The following is a 21,187-nucleotide window of genomic DNA, read 5'->3' on the forward strand; positions in this document are numbered from 1 at the left end:
CCCAATAATGCAGGCTAAAATCACTACTCATGTAGAGCTTACTGAACGCAGGCTTGTTTTATTATTCTGTTAACATACCACCCCAACCATTGCTAACTAAATAAATGCAAAGCTTACATTTTAGAGTTTTCTGTACTCTTTTAAATACCAAATTTCACCAGAAGACTGGAGCCTGGTATTTGAAAAGAACAAGATGTAAAGATACAACGGAAATTGGGCCATTCCAGTTAAAATCTGCTAAAGGGGGTTGGATGGTCCTCTCTGAGGGGTGTAAAATTTATACATCTTAGGGGTGAAAATTTTGTTTTTTTCATCTGACACGTACACTTATACGCAAAAAACTTCTGAGTGTCTTGCAGCAGTAAATAATTTAAAATAATTACATCTTAGGGGTTACAAAAATTCCTATGTCAGATCTTAGGGGTGCTTTTGAATGTAGACAGTTACGTATCATGCATTATCTGGTATTGTATTTAAAATTCTGATGGGTACAATCCTTGCAGTAAAAAATTCTGATAGGTCATTTTTTCCCATGAAAGGCCATCCACCCAATATGAACAGAAACTCTACTTCTGATAGGTCTTAATTTTTAGATCTGATGGGTAGTTTTTCATGATGTTTTTTTCTGATACGTATAAACAAAATTCTCCCCATCCATCCCCACCTGTCAGAAATCAACTGGAATGGCCCATTGTAAAAAGGAATTCAGAAACGACAGTATAAAAAAACACCAATCGTGAATTAAAGAAAAAATATATCTTTAAAATATGGAGGCAGAGGTCTATATGTTACAAGAGCGCAATTATTTGTTTTCATTTTACCCCTACTCAGATTAGAATCCTATACGGCTTCTGATTGGTTGATACATGATTGGAATTACATTTGAATCGAAAGCTTATCCAATTAGGTTTTAAAATTGCCGAAAATCATATTCACATTTTACGAAGTATAGAAAATATCTTCAATTTCTGCACGTCGGAGCTATTAAAAGTATGCCTTTTTCATTAAGCGAAAAAAGTAGACGATTTTTTTCAACTGCATTTTAACATGTTTAAGTCAATTTGAGCCGCATGACCCTATATTCTTTTTTAGTTGTAATGCAACACTAGCATTTCTTGTAACAGGAACTGCCACCAGTTTTCCCCTAGTTTGTGTAGTCTTCGAGAAAAAAAAATACGGAACACTAGTGGTACCCTATGGAAAATGCATTACGAATAATTGCGCTCTTGAAACCGGAAAGAGAAGTCTTAAAAAATATACTTTTTAATCAAATCCATATTTTACCGGATTTAGCAAAGGAAAAGAGCGATAACTCAAATTGTTTATCTGTAAAGTAAACAACGGCTGTCATCACAACGTACTTCCTCGTTGCATGTAAGGTTTGTTTTCTTGTTATTTTTTTGCTTTTTATACATTTTAATGACATAAATCATAAATAATATAGACCTTTCTCAATTTTAATTCTGATTAAATGGTACAGAATGGATTGCCTATACATGTAATTGTTTTACATTGTCTTATCGGAGCCTTTTATAGCTGACTAAGCGGTATGGGCTTTGCTCATTGTTGAATGCCGTACGGTGACCTATAGTTGTTAATGTTTGTCATTTTGGTCTTTTGTGGTTGTCTCATTGGCAATAATACCCAATCTTCTTTTTTATATTATTTTATTTTATTTTATTTAAGAATAAAAAAATGAATTTGAAAATACTTTAAATATGTTTGTGAAAATAGAAAGTCCCTTGTTCTAGAATGAAAATAAAAAATCTTGCTTCAACAGTGCAGAAAATAAATAATCAGTCCTCCTTGTTTTCAAAAATAAATAACCGATCAAAAACAAATCCTCGATCCTGTACCACCCACTACCACTACCACTACCACCAGAATATCAAATGGTTGTCCTCTAATCACATGTTAACCAATTTCTCTTTAAATTATATTTATCCGCTATAAGGTAAAAATTAACTACCTGTACATCAACAAAAAAAACCTAAAAAATAATAAATCTCCGGGTGAAGACCAAGTTATTAATGAATATATTGCTTCTTCTCTTGATTGTATGGTTGATATTCATGTACATTTATTTAATATTGTATTTGATACGGGAATCCTGCCTGAGGCTTGGCTTAATTATTGGAAATGTAATACCTATTTTCAAAAACAAGGGGAGTAAATTAGACGCAAAAAATTATAGGCCGATTACACTTTTGTCATGTCTAGGGAAAGATTTCACGTCAATTCTTAACGACAGACTTGGGGATTTTGTTGAAAATTATAACATGTTAAATGAAAACCGGCAAGGTTATATACTTTATTTGAATTATTACGGGTGAAAAAGAAGAAACTATTTTGTGTATTTGTCGACTTCGAAAAAGCTTTTGATTTTATTCATCGAAACTCATTATTTTTCAAACAGATACTAAACCATGTGAACGGAAAATTTCTAAGAATTATTAAAAATATGTATGATGATGTCAAATCTAGAATTGTTCATAATTCAGAAGTTTCTGATGTCTTTGCCTTTCCCCTTTACTTTTCTCCTTGTATCTAAATGATTTACAAGAATTTTTAGAAAATTCTAATATTGAAGGAATTCAGTCTGTAACAAAAGACATTGAAAATGAACTTTTTGTATATTTTAATTTTTTTCTGTTATTGAATGCTGATGATACAATACTACTTGCTGAATCTAGCCATGATTTACAATGTATGTTGGACAAATTTTCAGAATATTGTAAACAATGGAAATTGAAAATAAATATGAATAAAACGAAAATTATGATATTTTCAAAAGGTAGAATACCTAGAAATTTGTTTTTTAATATAGATTGAAATAAATTGAGATAGTCAGTAGCTATAAATATCTTGGTATTATTTTTTCTAGAAGTGGCTCATTTCTTTCCACCAGAAAATATCTACGTGACCAGGCGTTTAAAGCAATGTATGCTGTAATAAAAAAATCCAGATAAAATAACTTGTCGATCAAGTGCCAACTCGATATGCCGTTTGATAAGGCTATTGTTCCTATACTAACTTATGGGTGTGAGATATGGGGATTTGAAAATTTAGATATTCTTGAGAGAGTTCATTTGCGTTTTTGAAAACATATATTGAGGTTAAAAAATTCAACCCCCAATTTTATGGTCTATTGGGAATTGGGAAGATACCCGATTTCAGTTACCGTCAAGTCACGTATGATTAATTTCTGGTGTCGTTTACAAGAAGGGAAAGAGAGCAAACTATCATGTTTATTATATAAGCTGTTATTTGTAAATCTCAATAACTATGGTTATGATAGTAAATGGATATTATATACAAAGAACATTTTTGATGACTGTGGAATGTCAAATATATGGCAAAGTCACAACTTATTTGAGAAACGTTGGGTTGTATTGAGTGTTCAGCAAAGATTAAGAGATCAGTTCATTCAAGAATGGTCAACAGAAATGAACAATTCGCCCAAGGGGTTGTGTTATAGATTGTACAAAAATGTTTTTAAATTTGAACACTATTTATCAGTACTACCATTTAATTTATTAATAACCTTATGTAAATTTAGATGTGGGAATAACCGTTTGCCCATTGAGACGGGAAGGTGGCGCAACATCCCAAGATTTGAAAGATTGTGTCACCTTTGCGCCTCAGCCGATATTGGTGATGAATACCATTATATCATGTCATGTAATTATTTCAAAGATGAAAGATGCAAATACTTACCTCATTATTGTAATAAAAATATAAATGTTATCAAATTCAAACAAGTATGTTCAACCCAAAATATTGTTGAACTTGAGAAACTTTGTAGATTTATTAAATCTATTTCTGTGAAAGTCTATCCTCCTGGTTAATACAACTATGTGTTTATTTGTGTAAATATCATGTTAATTTGTATTTCACACATGCTATATCTTATATATGTAATATATATTATACATATCTTCTCTGTAACTATGTATTTGGTTTATGAGAATAAAGATCATTCATTCACAAATATTAAAATACACAGTATTTGTATAAATTACTAATTAGCGATGGAGATTTAAATCAATCAATAGTACAAATAAATGACGGGTGATTAAATAGGTTGCAGTCGATCGTAGGTATCCGCCATTGGTAAAATATGTTTCCATCAATAACTGTGTAAAAATATGGAAAAAAAAGTGGCAGACCGGCCAATTGTCAAATCTGTACAAGGCGGCAAAGTTTCCTATACTTTGTTTGAGAACAGATCAACGTGTGTAGCGAGTATTTACTGGCATAATTTTGAGGGAGAAAAAATAAAATACGCTGATATTGAACCTAAGAGTACGTGCAGTATGAAGACATACGAAGAACATCCATGGTCGGCCGAAGAACCAACGACAGGAAAGATCCTATTGATTGATAAAGAACATGTGTTCTATCCTCGATACAATCCAAAGACACACGAAAGAGTATATATCGATAATCCACTATTTCACGTGCCACACAAAGGTAATGTTTTATCAATTTTGTTCGCTATTTCTAGATTGTGGTAGCCTTCATTTTTTAACGTAAAAGATTAAAGTGTTACTTGGCCTGTCTAGCTGGGCTCTACGTATACCCCTAGGATTATGTGTATAACAGGTGTAAATATGTGTAGATATTTACCTTCAGGCTTGGTTTCCTACAGGGATTAATCTAGGATTCTCGTAGATAGGTTTATCGTGATCATCAAGGTCAGGAAGAGGCTGTATCCGGTCAAGCGTGACCCTTGTGTCATGTCTCCATTCGGGGCTCTCCAGTCTTCTACCAGGCCATGCACGTCACCATTCGGGTCTCTCTGCTCTTTACCAGTAGATCACACCAGACAGAGGAAACCCCCTAGAACTACAGGGCAATTACACAACACCCCCCTCCATCTTAAAAAGGAGGAACTTTAGTTCCGACAAGGGACACTAGAGAACTTTTAACTCCCCTGGACAAGACTGGCAACGTCTTTTACTAACTCAAGCATGACACAAGATATCTTTTAAAAAATAACCACCCCCTGAATCTAGGATATGGATTCAAAAATCATTTAAATCCCTAAAAATGAAGGAACTAGACAGCAAAACTTAATAGATTAGTAACCTTTCCACAATATGGGAACAATGGGTAAACCTACAGCTTAACAGCTTAAATGAAAAAAAATTATCCTACTCTGACTTACTTAGCCAAAATAAATACTAAATACTACCAGTTTAAAAAACACAAAATTGTTTAATCAACTACTGTCCTCAAGACAAATTCATTAATACCGCCCTAAATTTCCAATTAACTACTACTACATAGATTATTTCCCTTATAAAGACATCAACCCGACAAGGAAAGACAAAATGTACAAAGAAGGCAAAAACTCCCAAATTGGGATAACAACACATGACCATTAAAAGTTGACCTATGGTCCAAATCCTACCATCACCAAATTAACTCCTACACTACTTATACTAATATTTACATTGGTCATGCTGGTAATACCAAGTCCTGTCGGTTGATCAACTTCCAACGAATTGTACACTGTACATGGGATGTGAGGCGAACATTTAAAATTTCCAATATTATAACTATATGTCCAACAGTCTCTTCACTGAATATAATTGTCCAAATATTACACACGGTTCAATCAAGGTGTTATCTTCTATAAATCCATACTTCCATATACATAATTAACTGTTCCTTCACATGAAGATATATAAAAATAATGTCGCATATAAAATAAATGTCCGATACTAACACAGAAATGTTCCTCATTTTTGTTATGGTCCTATAATGCATTAGGTTAATTCTACCTCACATCCCGTAGCTGTTACACATAGTAACGCCCATCAAGGGCCAGCTGTTGAGCTGTTGAGCTGTCCTAGATTGGACTTTACAATTTTGTAGAGTCTAGGAAGCGGACCTCTATGGACGGTCTAGGCGACTCCATCTCCATGATGTCTCTCAGGGTGATCAAGGGGTCAATTAACGTGTCCTGGAAGAACAGGGTTGCAGCCCCATTCCCTGGAAACCGTACCTCTGCTAGAGTCCGCAGATTGTCAAGTGAGTGGACTGGCACCATTCTCCTGATCTGTTCCCATACCAAGAACACAATACACCTGTCCTCAGGATTCTGCTCACTTTCCTTAGGCGATACCTGGACATCTGATGTCTCTACCTTAGAGGATATGGCGGCCTCTATGGCTTTATCCTGAGGTATATTATCTGCCTCCAGTGATTTATCCTGAGGTAATTTCTCTACCTCCTTGGCTTCTTGAATAGTGGCTACTGCCACAGCAGCACAGAGCTGTCCAACCTCAGGGACATCTGGGATGGTGTTTGTCTTGTCCACAGGTGCAGGGCTACTGGACTCAGCTCCAGCAGGAACCAAATCACTCACAACAGGTGAGGCCATGAACAGCTTGTTCATTTGCTGCAACACCTCAAGGCTGAGGTTGTTCTCCCTCTGGATATACCTCTCCGTGAACATCATGTCTTGATGTGTTGGAGTTAGGAAATGCAACACACTAGACATGACTCGATAGTGGAGGATGCACACAGGGCTGCTAATCTTGCACACAGGTGCTATCTTAAACCAGGCCTGGGTAGGCCACCCCATCTCCCGGCAAACTGTGCGGAACACAGGCATTTCTTCTCCCGCCTGGGGATAATCAATCGGGACTCTAGCGTTTCTTCTGATGAACTGCACCAAGTCATCATAAGTGGCAGAGTTGATACCAGTTAGCCACTGGGCCAAGACCATGACCATGTGACCCCTGTAACGGTGAAAGGAAGGATCCCTCATATAGTGAAACTCCTGAGTGGGGGCAAACATAAAGGAAAGGTGCTCCCCCAAGACATGGCTCTTGACACTCCTGGTCATCACTGGACACCCACGCACCGGGCATCTCTGGTCCCGTTGACTGATCAGGTATGATCTTTCCATCTTGCCGCTTCTAGGGCACTTGTAATCATAAAAATCCTCTCTTGACGTTGACAAGGCTGTCTCTTTGGCTGGAGGCAAGGTTGCCTGTTGTGGTGGAGGCAAGACTGCCTGTTCCAGTGGAGGCAAGGTTGCCTGTTCTCCCTGAACTCTAAGACTACTGTTAGCGGAAGGCCTCCTCCACTAGCACTAGGCCAACACCAGACACTAGTTCATAGGTACCACCAATACCCTCCATGGTGGTTCCTCTGCCTCTGGGTTTAGTGGCTATGGTTAAATTGTTATTAGTGTCAGACGTACCTCCCAACTTGGGATCTTCCTTTACTTTGCTTCCCTTGTACGACATTCTGGAAAGACAAAGATAAAAAACATTAGCATTCACATATAATAAGTTACGTCCCTGTTGTTACAGGGGGTAACTGTCTATTAATTAAAGAACAGTTCGGGCAAGTGTAAATGTTTATCTCTTCCACTTCACTGACGGAAATGCCTACGCAGGTGAGATGGAACCATTCCTTACATTGGTCACATTGGATCATGGTTTCACCCGTGTCAGGGCCCCTACATATACAATACTGCTTAATGTTTGTCTTTGTTTTTGGGGCAAGAACATCTATGCCTAGATTGAACTGTTCTTGGCAGGTTTTTAGCCAAGCAGGATTATTTCTGTCTTTGCAGAGCTTCAACCGGTCATGATTTGTGTTGAAGACCACCCTCTGTAGTTTTACCTTGTATACAAAGGGAGTAATTTTACCAATAATTAGGCCGGGCCCCTTCCAAGGTGAGCTTAATTTTTTACTTTTCCCCTTAATTTGGGCAGTATCTAAAACATACACGAGGTCACCGGGCGCGTATTGCCGTTCTAACACGCGAAGGTCATAATCTTTCTTCATCCTAGCCTGAGTAGTCTTTAATGTTTTCCTAGCTATTTCATGTGATGTCTTCATAGCCTTTTCAAGGCCTATTATGTACTCTTCAGTCCCAGTGTACTTGCGATCTTCAGTAGTACCAAACATTAATTCAGCAGGCTGATTAGTCTCCCTCCCTAGCATTAATTTGTTAGGAGTGTATCCAGTACTCCTGTTTACACTAGCCCTTAAAGCCCCTGCTAACTGAGCTAAGTGTTCATCCCAGGTATCTTGCTGTTGGTCCACAAAGCATCTTACAGCATCCATTAAACTTCTGTTCTGGCGTTCTACCTGGCCATTAGCTGAAGGTCTGTATGGTGTAGTCCTGGCTTTATGTATCTGTAGGAGGTCACAGACTGCCTTAAACAGGGAACTCTCAAAATTCCGACCTTGATCTGAAAAAATTTCAAACGGGTATCCAAATCTCGAGAAAAACTCGTTGATAGCCGCCTGTGCTGTAACTTCAGCTGTATGCGAATGCAAAGGAATGCACTCTGTCCATTTTGTAAATTGGTCAACTAACATTAGTATATTCTCATGTCCATTTTTGGTCTTAGGTAGTGGACCCATAAAATCTAAATGTACTCTCTCCATGGGTGAACCAGCATGATAATTGATCATAGGACATCTCCCATACCTGTTGGGTTTCTTGTTCTTGTTACAAACTGAACATGTTGCGACAAAGGCTTTGATATCAGATGTCATTTTATACCATTGGTATCTTGTTTTAACCTTAGCCATTGTCCTAATCATACCTTGATGCCCTGCGCTAGGTAGCTCATGACAGAGCTCCATCACAGTGTCCTTGAGGCTGGACGGATTTACTATATGGACGCTTGCTCCTTCATCTTTTGGATAACTCTTTAGGATGCCAGTATCGTCCAAAAAGAATTTCTCTTTATTTATCCAATAGCTCTTGACTGCTGGTGAGGCTGAAAACAAGGTGTTCTGACTTGGCTCTACTTGATCTTTTAGCCAATTTAGTAACACTAGCAGATCAGGATCTTCTGACTGTTTAGTCTTAATTTCTTCGTTTGTGAAACCTTTAAAACTTATCCCCTCAGATTGTGATATGGATGCCACATGGCAAGCTGTATCATCATAGATAACGATATGTGCAGCTGTTGGTAGACATATTAAATCAATATGAGTCGAGAACCATGTATCGTCTTCTTTCCGTTGATCAGGAATAGGTGCTGAGACCGTAAGGTCGAGGTTGCAGTCCACATTAGGAGAATCAAGGACTGTCGGAGATTCAGTTGTTTCAATAGCTTGTGGTATAGCCAAGGTCTCACTTGTTGTTCCAAACAATTGTAACATGGCACTAGACACATTTTTGAACTGTTTCTGTCTATTTCTGGGTTTTACCAATGGTTAGACTTCGTCTACATCGGTCAAGAATCTGGCCCATTTCCTATGAGCACGTTGACAATACTCACACCCTCCACAAGGTAATTGCTTAAGGCTGACATTTGGTTTGTAATGTAAACACTCCTTTAAGGTGTCTGATGGTCGAGACAGAGCATCCGCGTTTTCATGGAAACGCCCTGGTCTATGTTTTATAATCATATCATATTGACTCAGTTCTTCTAGCCATCTGGCCAATTGTCCTTGTGGCTCTTTGAAATTTATAAGCCATGTGAGACTGCTGTGGTCAGTTCTCACGGTAAATTCTTTGCCTAACAAATAGTGTCGAAACTGACGGGTGAATCTTATTACAGCCAGTAATTCCTTTCGTGTAGTGCAGTAATTTTTCTGCTCAGGAGTCATGATAAAACTACCATAGGCTATGGTTCTCTCCCTTCCATTTTGGACTTGTATTAACTCAGCTCCTATAGCATTCTGGGAGGCATCTGTATCCAAAATGAATCTATCTGTGTTGTTGGGTAAAGCCAACACCGGGGCTACAGTTAATTTATGCTTTAAGGTGTCAAAAGCTAATTGTCTCTGATGAGTAAAAAAAAATGTTTTTTTGCCTGTAACTTCATACAAGGGTGCTGAAATCTTTGCATAGTCCTTGATAAACGAACGGTGATAATTCACAAATCCAAGGAACCGTTCAACATCTTTAGTACAGGTAGGCACAGCCCAGCCGCTAACGGGTTGTAAATGTTGCTGTCCTATTTTAAGTCCTTTGGTACTGACACTCCGTCCCAAAAATTCAACGGAGGTTTTAAACAAGGCACATTTCTTTGGTTTAAGTTTCAGGCCATAGTCCCTGAATCTTTTAAATACGTCTTCTAGGTTTTGAAGATGTTCTGCAAAGGAAGCTACTAAGACTAAGATGTCATCCAAAAAGGCAAGGACTGTTTTCCATGTTAGTCCCCTAAGGACTAGGTTCATCACTCGGGCATAGGTCCCTGGTGCATTACATAAGCCAAACGCCATTTTAACACATTCAAACAAGCCATACTTCGTAACAAAGGCTGTTTTCTTCCTGTCTTCTGGCTTGATGTTGATTTGCCAATACGCGCTGTTTGCGTCCAGTTTAGAGTACCAAATGTTTCCAGACAAGGTGTCCAGGCACTCATCAATAAGAGGCAAAGGAAATAAATCACGAGACGTAACTGAGTTTAATTTCCTATAGTCTATGCACCAGCGCACTCCCCCGTCCTTCTTCCTTATTAACACTGGAGCTGAGGCCCATTCCGACATGGAAGGTTGTATGACTCCAGCATCTAACATTTTTTGTAAATGAGCTTCTTCCTCATCCACGAAACAAGCAGGGGTTCTCCTCATTCGATGTTGAATAGGCTTAGCCTCCCCTGTATCAATGGTATGTTCAATGGCGCTGAAGCTCCCAAGATCAAAATCTTCTTTGGCGAAAACATCCTTATATTTTATAAGCAATTGTCTAAGTTGTGTTTTTTGTGAAGTTGACAATATCGAACAAGAGTCTTCGTACAAATCTTTTAGATGACTTGGTATTCCAGACTTCGGACTGCCTTTTTCCACGGTACTAGGGGTAGTGCAAGTACCAACACTTGGCACAGGATCCTCGTCCATTGATTTTATGACACTGACCTCTTGTGTATATCCTACCTCATCACCCTTTGGAATTCTAACAGGGTTATCTGTAATGTTGAGGAAACATAAACTTGGTTTTTGACCCTTTGCACATACTGTTCTAGGAACCAGTAGAGTTGTATTGCCTTTAGGTTCAATAAGGTAATCTGTGGCCATGTCGGCTGACTCTAGGTCAATACGAAGAGCTGTATTTGGTGGTATTATGACAGTATGTTGAACTGTAACTCTGTTTACTATTGGAGAATTAGTTGTAGTGGTTTCTCCTCCTAATTTTAATTGAACTTGTGTATTTCTTAAATTCATCTTTTTAGCAGGTACATCCAGAATAGCTCCATGTTTGATTAAGAAATCTGCTCCTATCAGCATGTCACAATCTATCGGTGCTACGTGTAATGTTTCTTTGAATGATAGGAGTTCAATTGAAAATTCAGTAGGGTTAGTTATTCTACATGTCATCCGCATGTCTCTTCCTGCACCATGCATGGTTGTTTCTCTTATAATATAAGGTTTCTGGGTCAAGGCGTCGAAAACACTGTCCTTTAAGATGGTTACTTCTGATCCAGTATCAATCAAGGCATTAACTTCCTTGTATTGAATTCTAACTACACATCGGAACAAGTGTGCAGAACCTAAAGTACCTACAGATGTACCTCCAGTCGATGTCTTTTCCTGCTCATCATGCACTAGGTTGTCGTCATCAAACTCGACTCTCCTTTCATCTTGAATGTTCTTATTAGGTGTCAATTGTTTTGTCTGTTGACAATTGTTATTCCGCCTAAGCTCTGGACAATTCCTTTTGTAATGGCCTTGCTTATGGCAGTAAAAGCATTCCCCAGTAGCATAGCCCCTTCTATTTTGTCGTCTGTCCTTGGAGTTATTTCCACGCCCACGTCCTCGGCCATAATTACGTCTAGGTGAATAATCGGAAGATCTGTCTTGGTTTGGTGACCTAGAAGTTGGACTAAGTTCTTGCCTGGCAGATTTTTCCTGTACCAAGCTTGTTACTGTCGACATCATTTTCTCCATATATTCTTCCATACGAGAGAGACGATTATCCATACTGGACTTAGTTCTTCCTACACCAAGGACTACTGGTGAAATACTTGATTTTTCTGAAGTAAACTCAGGCTTACCAGGCTTCTGAATTGCACTGACTGCCTTTCTTGTATATATATATATGTTGACACCATCGTATCATGTCCAAGGCTGCATCCATAGATTTTGGTTTTGAAATGCAGGCTTCAGTTCCTGCAACAGTATCATTACACCCCTGGCAGAATCTCATTATTGCCTGTTCTGTCATTAATTGTTCACTATACCTGCTATAGGCTCTTGTTGCGAGAGACAGGACTCTTTCTGCCCACTCCTCCAAGGTCTCTTTTTCACCTTGAGCACTGGTCTGAAATTGGACTTGTGAGGTTTCTGGCAGCTCTTGATGACCAAATCTTTTGTTCATGTTCGAAATGATGTCGGAAAAACTGGCTGTTTTGTTATTTTCTAGAAGTAAGGTGTAGTACTCACTAGCCGCATCTTCTAAGCACCAGCAGAGCTGTTCACGTTTTTGATCATCTGTCCACTCTGCAACTTTAGCATAGCCAGAAAACTTTGTATAAAAGGCTTTCCACTTACCTTTCCCGTTGTACCGTAATGTTCTAGGGATCGAAGACAAAAATTGTCTTTTCTCTATTTTATCTTTCTTCTTCCTACTACTGCGGCTGTATCTAGAACGTCGCCCATCTGTGTCTGAGTCTGATGGTGACTCAGTAAACCGTCTAGGACTCGCACGAGTCCGGTGTAAAGGAGAACTCCTTATACTCCTTATAGGTGAAAAATCTTCTCTGTTATACTCAGGCTCTGACCTCCGCTTATTTCTGGTCTGGCGGAAGGCTGACACATCTGACGTGTCAGAATCACCGGTATACCTATACCCAGGATCACTTCTTCGTTGTCTGCCATAAAAGTCACTGTTATACTCCTTAGGTCTTGCCGAAGGTTGGTTGTAATATGGTTGAGGCTCTCCTGATCGTAAGGGTTGCTGTTGCACGCCAGGAATAGATAATTGTTGGTAAGGCGCCTGTAATGGTTGTTGCTGAAAGCCTGTAAGGTTAGACTGACCTATACCAGAATAGGTAGCACCAGGTTTGTATTGTTGGTTGTAAGGCGTAAAATTTGATGGTACCTGTGGGGGTGGTCCAGGTCTAGGAGGTTGAAACATTGATGTTGGGTGACCAATCATCTTAGGTTGTTGAATGATCGGTGCCGAACTTGGTTTTTGGAACCTGGATTCTGCATAATTTTGTTGTTGATGGACAATTGCACTAACCTGATGTTGTTGATGCTTCTGTTGAGGTAAAGAAACCGGCGCTGCAGCACAATGTTGTTGTTTTTCAGGTTGAACAGAATTATGTACCCCAAGTTGAAGGTGACCTAACCTTTGTTGTAGGCCTTGCATTTGGTGTTGAATTTGCACACTATGTTGACCATGTGACAAAGATTGTTGTACTCTGTTGACACCTTGATGTTGGTTGGTAGGACAACTCCCATGCTGCTGAAAAAATGTTAACGTATGATGATCATAGACATCATCTGGATTTTTAATGCCTGGTTGTTGACCTTGGTTGACTTCTAGTCGGTGTGGACTGTTGTAGCCATGTTGATATTGGTTAACGTCTTGTTGACTGTGGTCAAATATCGGTTGATGAAGTTGTGCAAATTGTGGTGATGTTGTTGGTTGACGGTCAACAAAGAATGATTGGTCAAGAGGACTGTTGAAGTCTTGTTGACGGTTAATGGTATTCTGTTGAACCGGTGGTTGAAACGGTTGGGAACGTTCAACTGTTGGTGTGTCAGGTCTGTATATATTTCTATAATGTATCATATTCTCACCAGTTGACAACCTCTGATATTCCGGTGAAGCCTGTTGAAGAATGCTGGCTACCCGGTGATCTTGTTGAAGGTGGCGCTCCTGTTGAACACTTGATGAAAAGTGAACCTGTTCAGGTGTAGGCGTATGTAAAAACCTTGGTGGTTGGTTGTAATTAATAAGTGGTTCAGGACTATATCTCGGCGGCATCTCTTGCACCTCTTGTTGATGGTTGCAATCCTCAACTACAGGGTGTGGAATATTCCCGTCAAAGGTTAGCGGTGAGAACACTCTGCCATCTTGTTGTTTTTGAGCATCACGGTCATGTTGACTATCTGGTTGAGGGCGAACAACCATGTTGGTTCTAGGTGATGGAGTACGATACTCGCTTCGACAAACATTTCTGTCCGAGTTTAAACTTTCCGAAGATAAGCTTTCTTGTGGTGGTTCACAAAGCGACTGCTCGGACAAGGTGGAATATGTCGAAAGGTGTAATTGTTGTTGTAACTGACATTGTTCAATGCTACGGCAGGTTACTTCCTCTGAACAGTATGATGTATCTTCATCTTGTGTATCGCATTCTTCCAACCATTGCTGTACGTTAGCGTTGAAATCTTGCAGATGTGCTATCTGTTTTTGGTTTTCTGTCCGTGTATCTCTAGGGGCAGGACGATAAGGTGGTGCCTCATCCTGTAGGATGCATGAAATATTTGTACCCTGTAAATCTGTACCTTGACACTCTTCTCTGTCCATATCAATAATAACGTGGTCAGACTTTTGAGTGGACATACTCACAGATCCTGGTCTGTCACCATGTAACTCGCTAACTTCTGGCTGTGGTCTCGGTGAGAAATCAATAAGGCCTAGGGTACCCTCTGTTACTTTCATGTATGGAATTTGGGACAAAACATCTTGATCTATATGTATACCCTTTTCCCTATTATCCATAATTCTTGTTGCTATAGCCTCCCCTATGCCAGGTATGCAGGTAAGTATAACTCTAGGACAGGTGTTAATGTTGATCATATACCCCTTACGACTCTGCATAATGACTTATGGTTATTTACACAGTTTAATAAATTTATTTGATTTTATTTCAATATCAATCAGCAACAAATATATATATTCAAAACAATAATAGTTTTTATTCAATAAAAAGTCAAGTCAGCAATGGAATACACAACGGAACAATGTAAAATCACTCGCTCTTCCGTTTGTTTACATCCGTTTGTTTACATCCGTTTGGTACAAGATGGCGTCCAAATCTCGCGGCAAAACACCTCGCGTGACCTCGCTATGAACTTAGAAACTTCTTTTCAAAAAGTTTTTCTCGGCCCAGAAAGTACTCAAAAACGATGTAACTATCTAGCCTTTATCCCAAAAAGTTAAATATAGGACCTAACAATACCCCCCAAGATAAAACTACAATTCTCAGGGTTGACTGTCTGCACTCCAAATTTTGGAGATGTCAAGATGGCGACCAAATCCTCTGCAGGACCAAAATTTTAACCATCCCCAACTACCAGTAAAGTGTTACTTGGCCTGTCTAGCTGGGCTCTACGTATACCCCTAGGATTATGTGTATAACAGGTGTAAATATGTGTAGATATTTACCTTCAGGCTTGGTTTCCTACAGGGATTAATCTAGGATCCTCGTAGATAGGTTTATCGTGATCATCAAGGTCAGGAAGAGGCTGTATCCGGTCAAGCGTGACCCTTGTGTCATGTCTCCATTCGGGGCTCTCCAGTCTTCTACCAGGCCATGCACGTCACCATTCGGGTCTTTCTGCTCTTTACCAGTAGATCACACCAGACAGAGGAAACCCCCTAGAACTACAGGGCAATTACACAACAAGATCGATACTTGTATAATATGTTATTGAAAGAATACATGTGCATGACGAAATGATTGAAATAGAACTACTAAAATACAATATAAATCATGACAACAAGCTAGTCCGTACCATCTTCGCTAGCTAAGGGTTACGATCCACTCCCGCTCTCTTCACCCTTGGCGGATTAAGTTAACATTTCGGAGACACAAGGTACAGTTTGTTATTGGTTGCAGTCGAAAATCGCTGCATCCATCCAATCAAAAAGCGCCTATAACATGATCACGTGTAAATGTAGAAAGCGTTTGTAAACAATTGCCACGTGTTTATTGTGCAACAAATCTTTACATCCCTAAACATACGACCACATTCAGTGAAAATTTTAATATTCTTAATCGACTTATAGAAGTTCCTTTGTATATTTCTTGCACAAATGCATGAATGTTGATGTATATTTTCGTTTCCGGCTTTTCCAAGTGTGTAGAATCTAGACGCTACCGTGTTTTTACCTCCAACTTGAAGAGTTCAAGAACTACCATTGGTCAAGAATAATGTATTCGGAATGGACGTGACTTTAATCTTCCGGTAGATGGCGCAACATTGAAATCACAAATGTTGGCTTAATCCGCCAAGGGTGAAGAGAGCGGGAGTGGATCGTAACCCTTGGCTAGCGAAGATGGTCCGTACAGGTTAGTCCCGTTAAGTCTGAATGGGCTTGTCTTTAATGTGTGTGTTTGTCATTTTTTTTTAAATTTAAATGCAATTTAAAATTAAAATTTGTTTTGAACAATGAGATATGTTTAAATAAAACAAAATTAATTTAAAATACTCCCAAGTCTTCTGTTAACCTGTTAGTGTAGTATTGTCAATTCTAGAAGATTCCATCATATAACTTTAAAGTTTGGGTGATTTCAAAAAGAAAAAGTATCTTTGATAAAGTATTTGTCTTGTCTTGTCTATTTGCGTACGATACAAATAAAATAAGAGAGCAAATAACAACATACTTAAGATTATACTAATATGTTTAATCAGGAACATATTAGAGGGTGGTAAAGAGTTATTTTCGTGCAACGTTTTCAGCCTTTTTATTTCCCGTATTTTCGTGTTTTGACATTTTATTTCTCGTTTTCTCGTGTTTGGCTCGATTTGCGTGCTTCGTGTTTCACCTTGTTTATTTTCCGTGTTTCGTGTCTGTGCTCTTTATTTCTCGTGCATGTCCCGCATTTGATTAAAAAGTCAATTTGTTATACTGCATACCTTCTGAAATTTGTGAAATGTAATAGTAATTGATGTATGTTGTTACTATTCTACTTTTGCAATATGTATGGTATCATTTAAGTCAATCAAATTACTGTGAATAATGGGGTTTTTTTTCAAATAAGATGCAAGTAGCGGACGCTAAAAGTTGACTGCAAAGTCTCCATGTTCATTAATAAGGCTGCCACGGTATGATCTCCAAGAACGGCTGAGTAATAACTTTTCCCTTAATATTTACCACTTTATTTCTCGTGCTTCGTTTTCCCCAATTTTTTTTTTTTCGTGCAACGTTTTTGCGATTTTTATTTCACGTGTTCCCGTGTTCAATACCCCCCTTTACCACCCTCATATTATATATATTTCTCTGTGAACATTGATTTCAAGGTTATACAAACATTGAAAACGTACTATAATTCCAAAATCAAATAGAAAAACGGGAAATGGTAAAACAACCATATACACCCGTGTATCATCGTACAGCGGTTATAGGTACTAACCAATTGCAAGCGGGCATGATCGATTTTGAACTGACACGGTAACGAAAATCTGTGTTTTGTCTGATAAACATTCAGTGTACATTTCTCAACATCTGAAATTCCTGCTCCAAAATATTTTTCGCATCGATTTTTTCCTATTTATAAGACATATTTTATATTCTAATAAGAACACTTGAATTTTGAATGCGCTAATAGTTGTGAATGTCAACACCGACTTTGAATGCCGATACAATTGTGACATTTACATATTTTACCTGAAAGAAAGCTAATACAGGGCAAAAGTAATAGTTACCAATCATAAACCTAGTACCTGTAATTACTCATTCCTTGAAACTTTTTGGGATAATAAACGAGTTTGAAAATTTTGTTTTTGTGTACGGTGTACTGCAACTTAACTATATGCACCGTACAGAAAGATTTATGTGGTCAGCTAAACACCGTATACACAACGCGTCTTTTCGGAATAAAATATTGAAAAAACATGTACATATGCACGAAAGATGTCAATGCCAATTATTGATACAACTATACTTATTACACACGCACAGTGGCATTCTATCAGAAAAAAGGAGCAATGACTATAGAATTATATCGGATGAGACGAGTGCCAACTTCTTTGACAAGTACTTGAACATGTTTTTGGTAATCGTTCTTGTTTTGGGAAAATAATGAATCATCTCTAATCACCAATTTACGACCAAATAATTTCTTTAAACAACAGTTATATTTAGATTGAGGTACGCATTGATTTGATTTCAACAAAGCAAAGATTTTCGTTACCGTGTGAGGTCAATATCAATCCCGCCGGCTTGGTTAGTACCTATATCCGCTGTATACTGATGATATACGGTGATATATGGTAAGATGTGGTGCGTTATTTAGGTTGTTTAGTATAGTAAAGTATGTATATCGCACTGATATATTTTGATCCACGTGGTATGTTTTTCTATCGTGATGATATAGCCTGTTTGTGCTGCAGGGCGGAAACCACCATAAATCAATCATTGACTGAAGTCCAACCCATGTGCCTGGAAATGACCAATTGTGAAAAAAAACTTATGACACGAGGGTCTAGATTGGGGGTCGACCCTTCATTTCTGTTTTCTAAAAAACAATAGTATATATATCAGGCCATTTTTCTATATTCTTTATGCTATTGGTCATTATTCTTTTTTTCTTTTAAAACCTCATTATTCTCCTTCTCATATTTTTATTATGTATTTTTCTCAATCTATTCACTATATTTTTATCCCATTATTCTCGATTCTGAAAAAAAACCCATTCGCATCCTCTCACAAGGAACATAAGAAATGTAATGTTTACGAATATTTTTTTTCATTTAGAAAAAGATGAAGAAGATCAAAATAAAGGAATCAAGTCATTTAGAGAAGCAAAAGGTAAACAGTAATAATCAGACTATCAGAATCGTTTTTTATGACAATTTAAAAAAAATGCTCCTTGTCCTTATCAGGATCGGTTTAAATTTTGAATAAAAATATACGAAAAAAGGATGATATCTGCTTTAGAATTTTGAAATTTCCATTCTTATGTGTGATTTCCCAGCAGTGCCAACATATAGAGCAGATATCTTCCATTTGTTATGATTTTCTAGAGCTTACAAATATGTTTCCTATGATGATTGTCTTGATAAAGGGTTGCTACTAACAGTGAAGCTTTTAAGTAAAGGGTTTTACGTGGTGAGAGTGATGAAAGTGTAATGTTTTTAATATAATTTTTAAATTGCCTGACTGTTACAAATATTGACACTTTAGGAATATGTCTCCCTCATGCATATCCCTGATTCCTTGTCTTAGTTTTGCTAATACGCCTGAACATTTCCCGTTATGTCTGCTCTTCAGAGTTGTGTATTATGTGTACAATAGTAGAGGGGCATTATGTTTTTCTGGTCTGTGCGTCCGTCTGTCCTGCCTCAGGTTGAAACCTTTTGGTCAGGTCAAGGTAGTTTTTGACCAAGTTTTAGTCCAATCAACTTGAACTTAGTACACACGTTCCCTTTGATATGATGTTTCTAATATTAATGCCAAATTAGAGTTATGACCCCAATTTCACGGTCCACTGATATGATAGTGCGAGTGGGGTATCCGTTTTTTATTTATTTTTTGACCGCCATCATCAATGAAGGGACATAATTTTTACTAAAACCAGTTTTTATCATTGTAAGACGAAATATGTGTTATTGTTTGTTGTTTAAAATGCAGTAGCTAATATTACAGTAGTACTTATTTAAGACGAGGACAATATTTGGGAATTTGATTAAAGGACGGAAAGCACTGTAAAGATATAAGATGTGGTACTAGTGCCAATGAGACAACTCTCCATCCAAGTCACAATTTATAAAATTTAACCATTATCGGTCAAAGTACAAGTGAAAGGTACCAACAACAGGCACTTTTCTCAGAATTTTTATTTCTATGTGTTATATACAGGTATATAGGGAGAAAACATTCTGAGACAAGTGCCTGTGGTATCAACACATATCAACTTATAAATATGCTAGGAATTTTTCTGTCCTCTAGTTTGGCAGTCCTAATTAATAGTACCCTTTCCTCATAAATTAATTTTATATCTTTAATTTTTTCAGGTTGTCCAGCATGGGTTCGAAGGAAACTTAGAAACTGATTAAAGAACTTTATGATAGCATGTTATTTGCATGGAAACGTCAACACAATGATCAAGGACAGAATCTTTCTCTCTCGAAGTAAACGTTTAATACTCAAGTCTGACAGTCAGAGGTGTTTTAGTGTTGCCTCCAGCTAGTAAAAACTGGGATTTACATTTTCATATTTTTTTTTTATCAAATATATATGTGATGTCCCTATCTTTTAAAACACAAGAATCTCATGCTTTTATCATATCGTATGTTGCAATATTTTATGTTGTAATTATTCTGTTTAAAAAAGATTAAAATAAAACTTTCATCTCAAGAAACGTTGTTTATTTTTTAGACAGCAAACAAGCCCCCAAATGGAGACTAAACTCACTACGCATGTATAACTTACAGTCAACAGAAAGCAGACTTGAGCCTGTAATTCAGTGCATGGTTGTCGTTTGTTTATGTGTTAAATATTTATTTTTCGTTAGTTTTCTCGTTTGAATTGTTTTACATTGTCCTATCGGGGCCTTTTATAGCTGACTATGCGGTATGGGCTTTGCTCATTGTTGAAGGCCGTACGGTGACCTATAGTTGTTAATGTTTGTGTCATTTCTTTTGTGGATAGTTGTCTCATTGGCAATCATACTACATCTTCTTTTTTATATTGTTTTACTATTCAGTTAACATACCATCCAAACGATTGCTGAATTAATGCCATAAACATGCTAGAATGTTTTCCGTACCCTATTTATAACCATATTTTACCAGAAGACCTGTTTCTGGAAAGGATAAGATTTAAAGATATATTGGGAAATCATTGGAAGTTGTAACAATGAAAAGATAACATAAAAAAAACGCCAATGTTAAACTAAAACAAATTTTCTGTCTTTACCATTTATATAAGATTTGGATTCTTATAACAATATACATTACAAAAATGTTATTTATTTTTTGACAGTGCAGAAGCCCCAATAATGCAGGCTAAAATCACTACTCATGTAGAGCTTACTAAACGCAGGCTTGTTTTATTATTCTGTTAACATACCAACCCAACCATTGCTAACTAATGCAAAGCTTACATTTTAGAGTTTTCTGTACTCTTTGAAATACCAAATTTTACCAGAAGACTGGAGCCTGGTATTTGGAAAGAACAAGACGTAAAGATACAACGGAAATTGTAAAAAGGAAATGACAGTATAAAAAAAAACCAATCGTGAATTAAAGAAAAATCTATCTTTATAATATGGAGGCAGACGGGTCGGAAAGAGAA

General features: G+C 37.6%; 2 protein-coding genes across 2 annotated transcripts; one reads left to right on the forward strand and one right to left on the reverse strand.

Annotated features, from left to right (window-relative positions):
* The first annotated feature begins 4,041 nt into the window (after positions 1-4,041).
* On the forward strand, positions 4,042-20,188 carry LOC139482099 (von Hippel-Lindau disease tumor suppressor-like). Its single transcript, XM_071265763.1, has 3 exons — positions 4,042-4,473; positions 18,647-18,700; positions 19,906-20,188. Exons 1-3 carry the CDS (start codon positions 4,149-4,151, stop codon positions 19,941-19,943), a joined length of 417 nt encoding a protein of 138 aa, XP_071121864.1. The 5' UTR covers positions 4,042-4,148; the 3' UTR covers positions 19,944-20,188.
* LOC139482096 (uncharacterized) lies at positions 4,539-15,443 on the reverse strand. The gene is made up of 2 exons (XM_071265761.1): positions 15,332-15,443; positions 4,539-7,266 (listed from the first exon to the last, which is right to left on the reverse strand). Exon 2 carries the CDS (start codon positions 6,920-6,922, stop codon positions 5,870-5,872), a length of 1,053 nt encoding a protein of 350 aa, XP_071121862.1. The 5' UTR covers positions 6,923-7,266; positions 15,332-15,443; the 3' UTR covers positions 4,539-5,869.
* Positions 20,189-21,187: the final 999 nt, after the last annotated feature.

The sequence above is a fragment of the Mytilus edulis genome, chromosome 7, assembly GCF_963676685.1.
Source record: "Mytilus edulis chromosome 7, xbMytEdul2.2, whole genome shotgun sequence".
NCBI lineage: Eukaryota > Metazoa > Mollusca > Bivalvia > Mytilida > Mytilidae > Mytilus > Mytilus edulis.

Bases quoted from the DNA above. Each gene is read 5' to 3' on its own strand.
- LOC139482099 (XM_071265763.1), top strand. From the start codon at position 4,149: ATGGAAAAAAAAGTGGCAGACCGGCCAATTGTCAAATCTGTACAAGGC. The intron at 4,474-18,646 runs GTAATGTTTTAT...TTTTTCATTTAG, and splicing joins ATTTCACGTGCCACACAAAG to AAAAAGATGAAGAAGATCAA. The intron at 18,701-19,905 runs GTAAACAGTAAT...TAATTTTTTCAG, and splicing joins GTCATTTAGAGAAGCAAAAG to GTTGTCCAGCATGGGTTCGA.
- LOC139482096 (XM_071265761.1), bottom strand. From the start codon at position 6,922: ATGGAAAGATCATACCTGATCAGTCAACGGGACCAGAGATGCCCGGTG.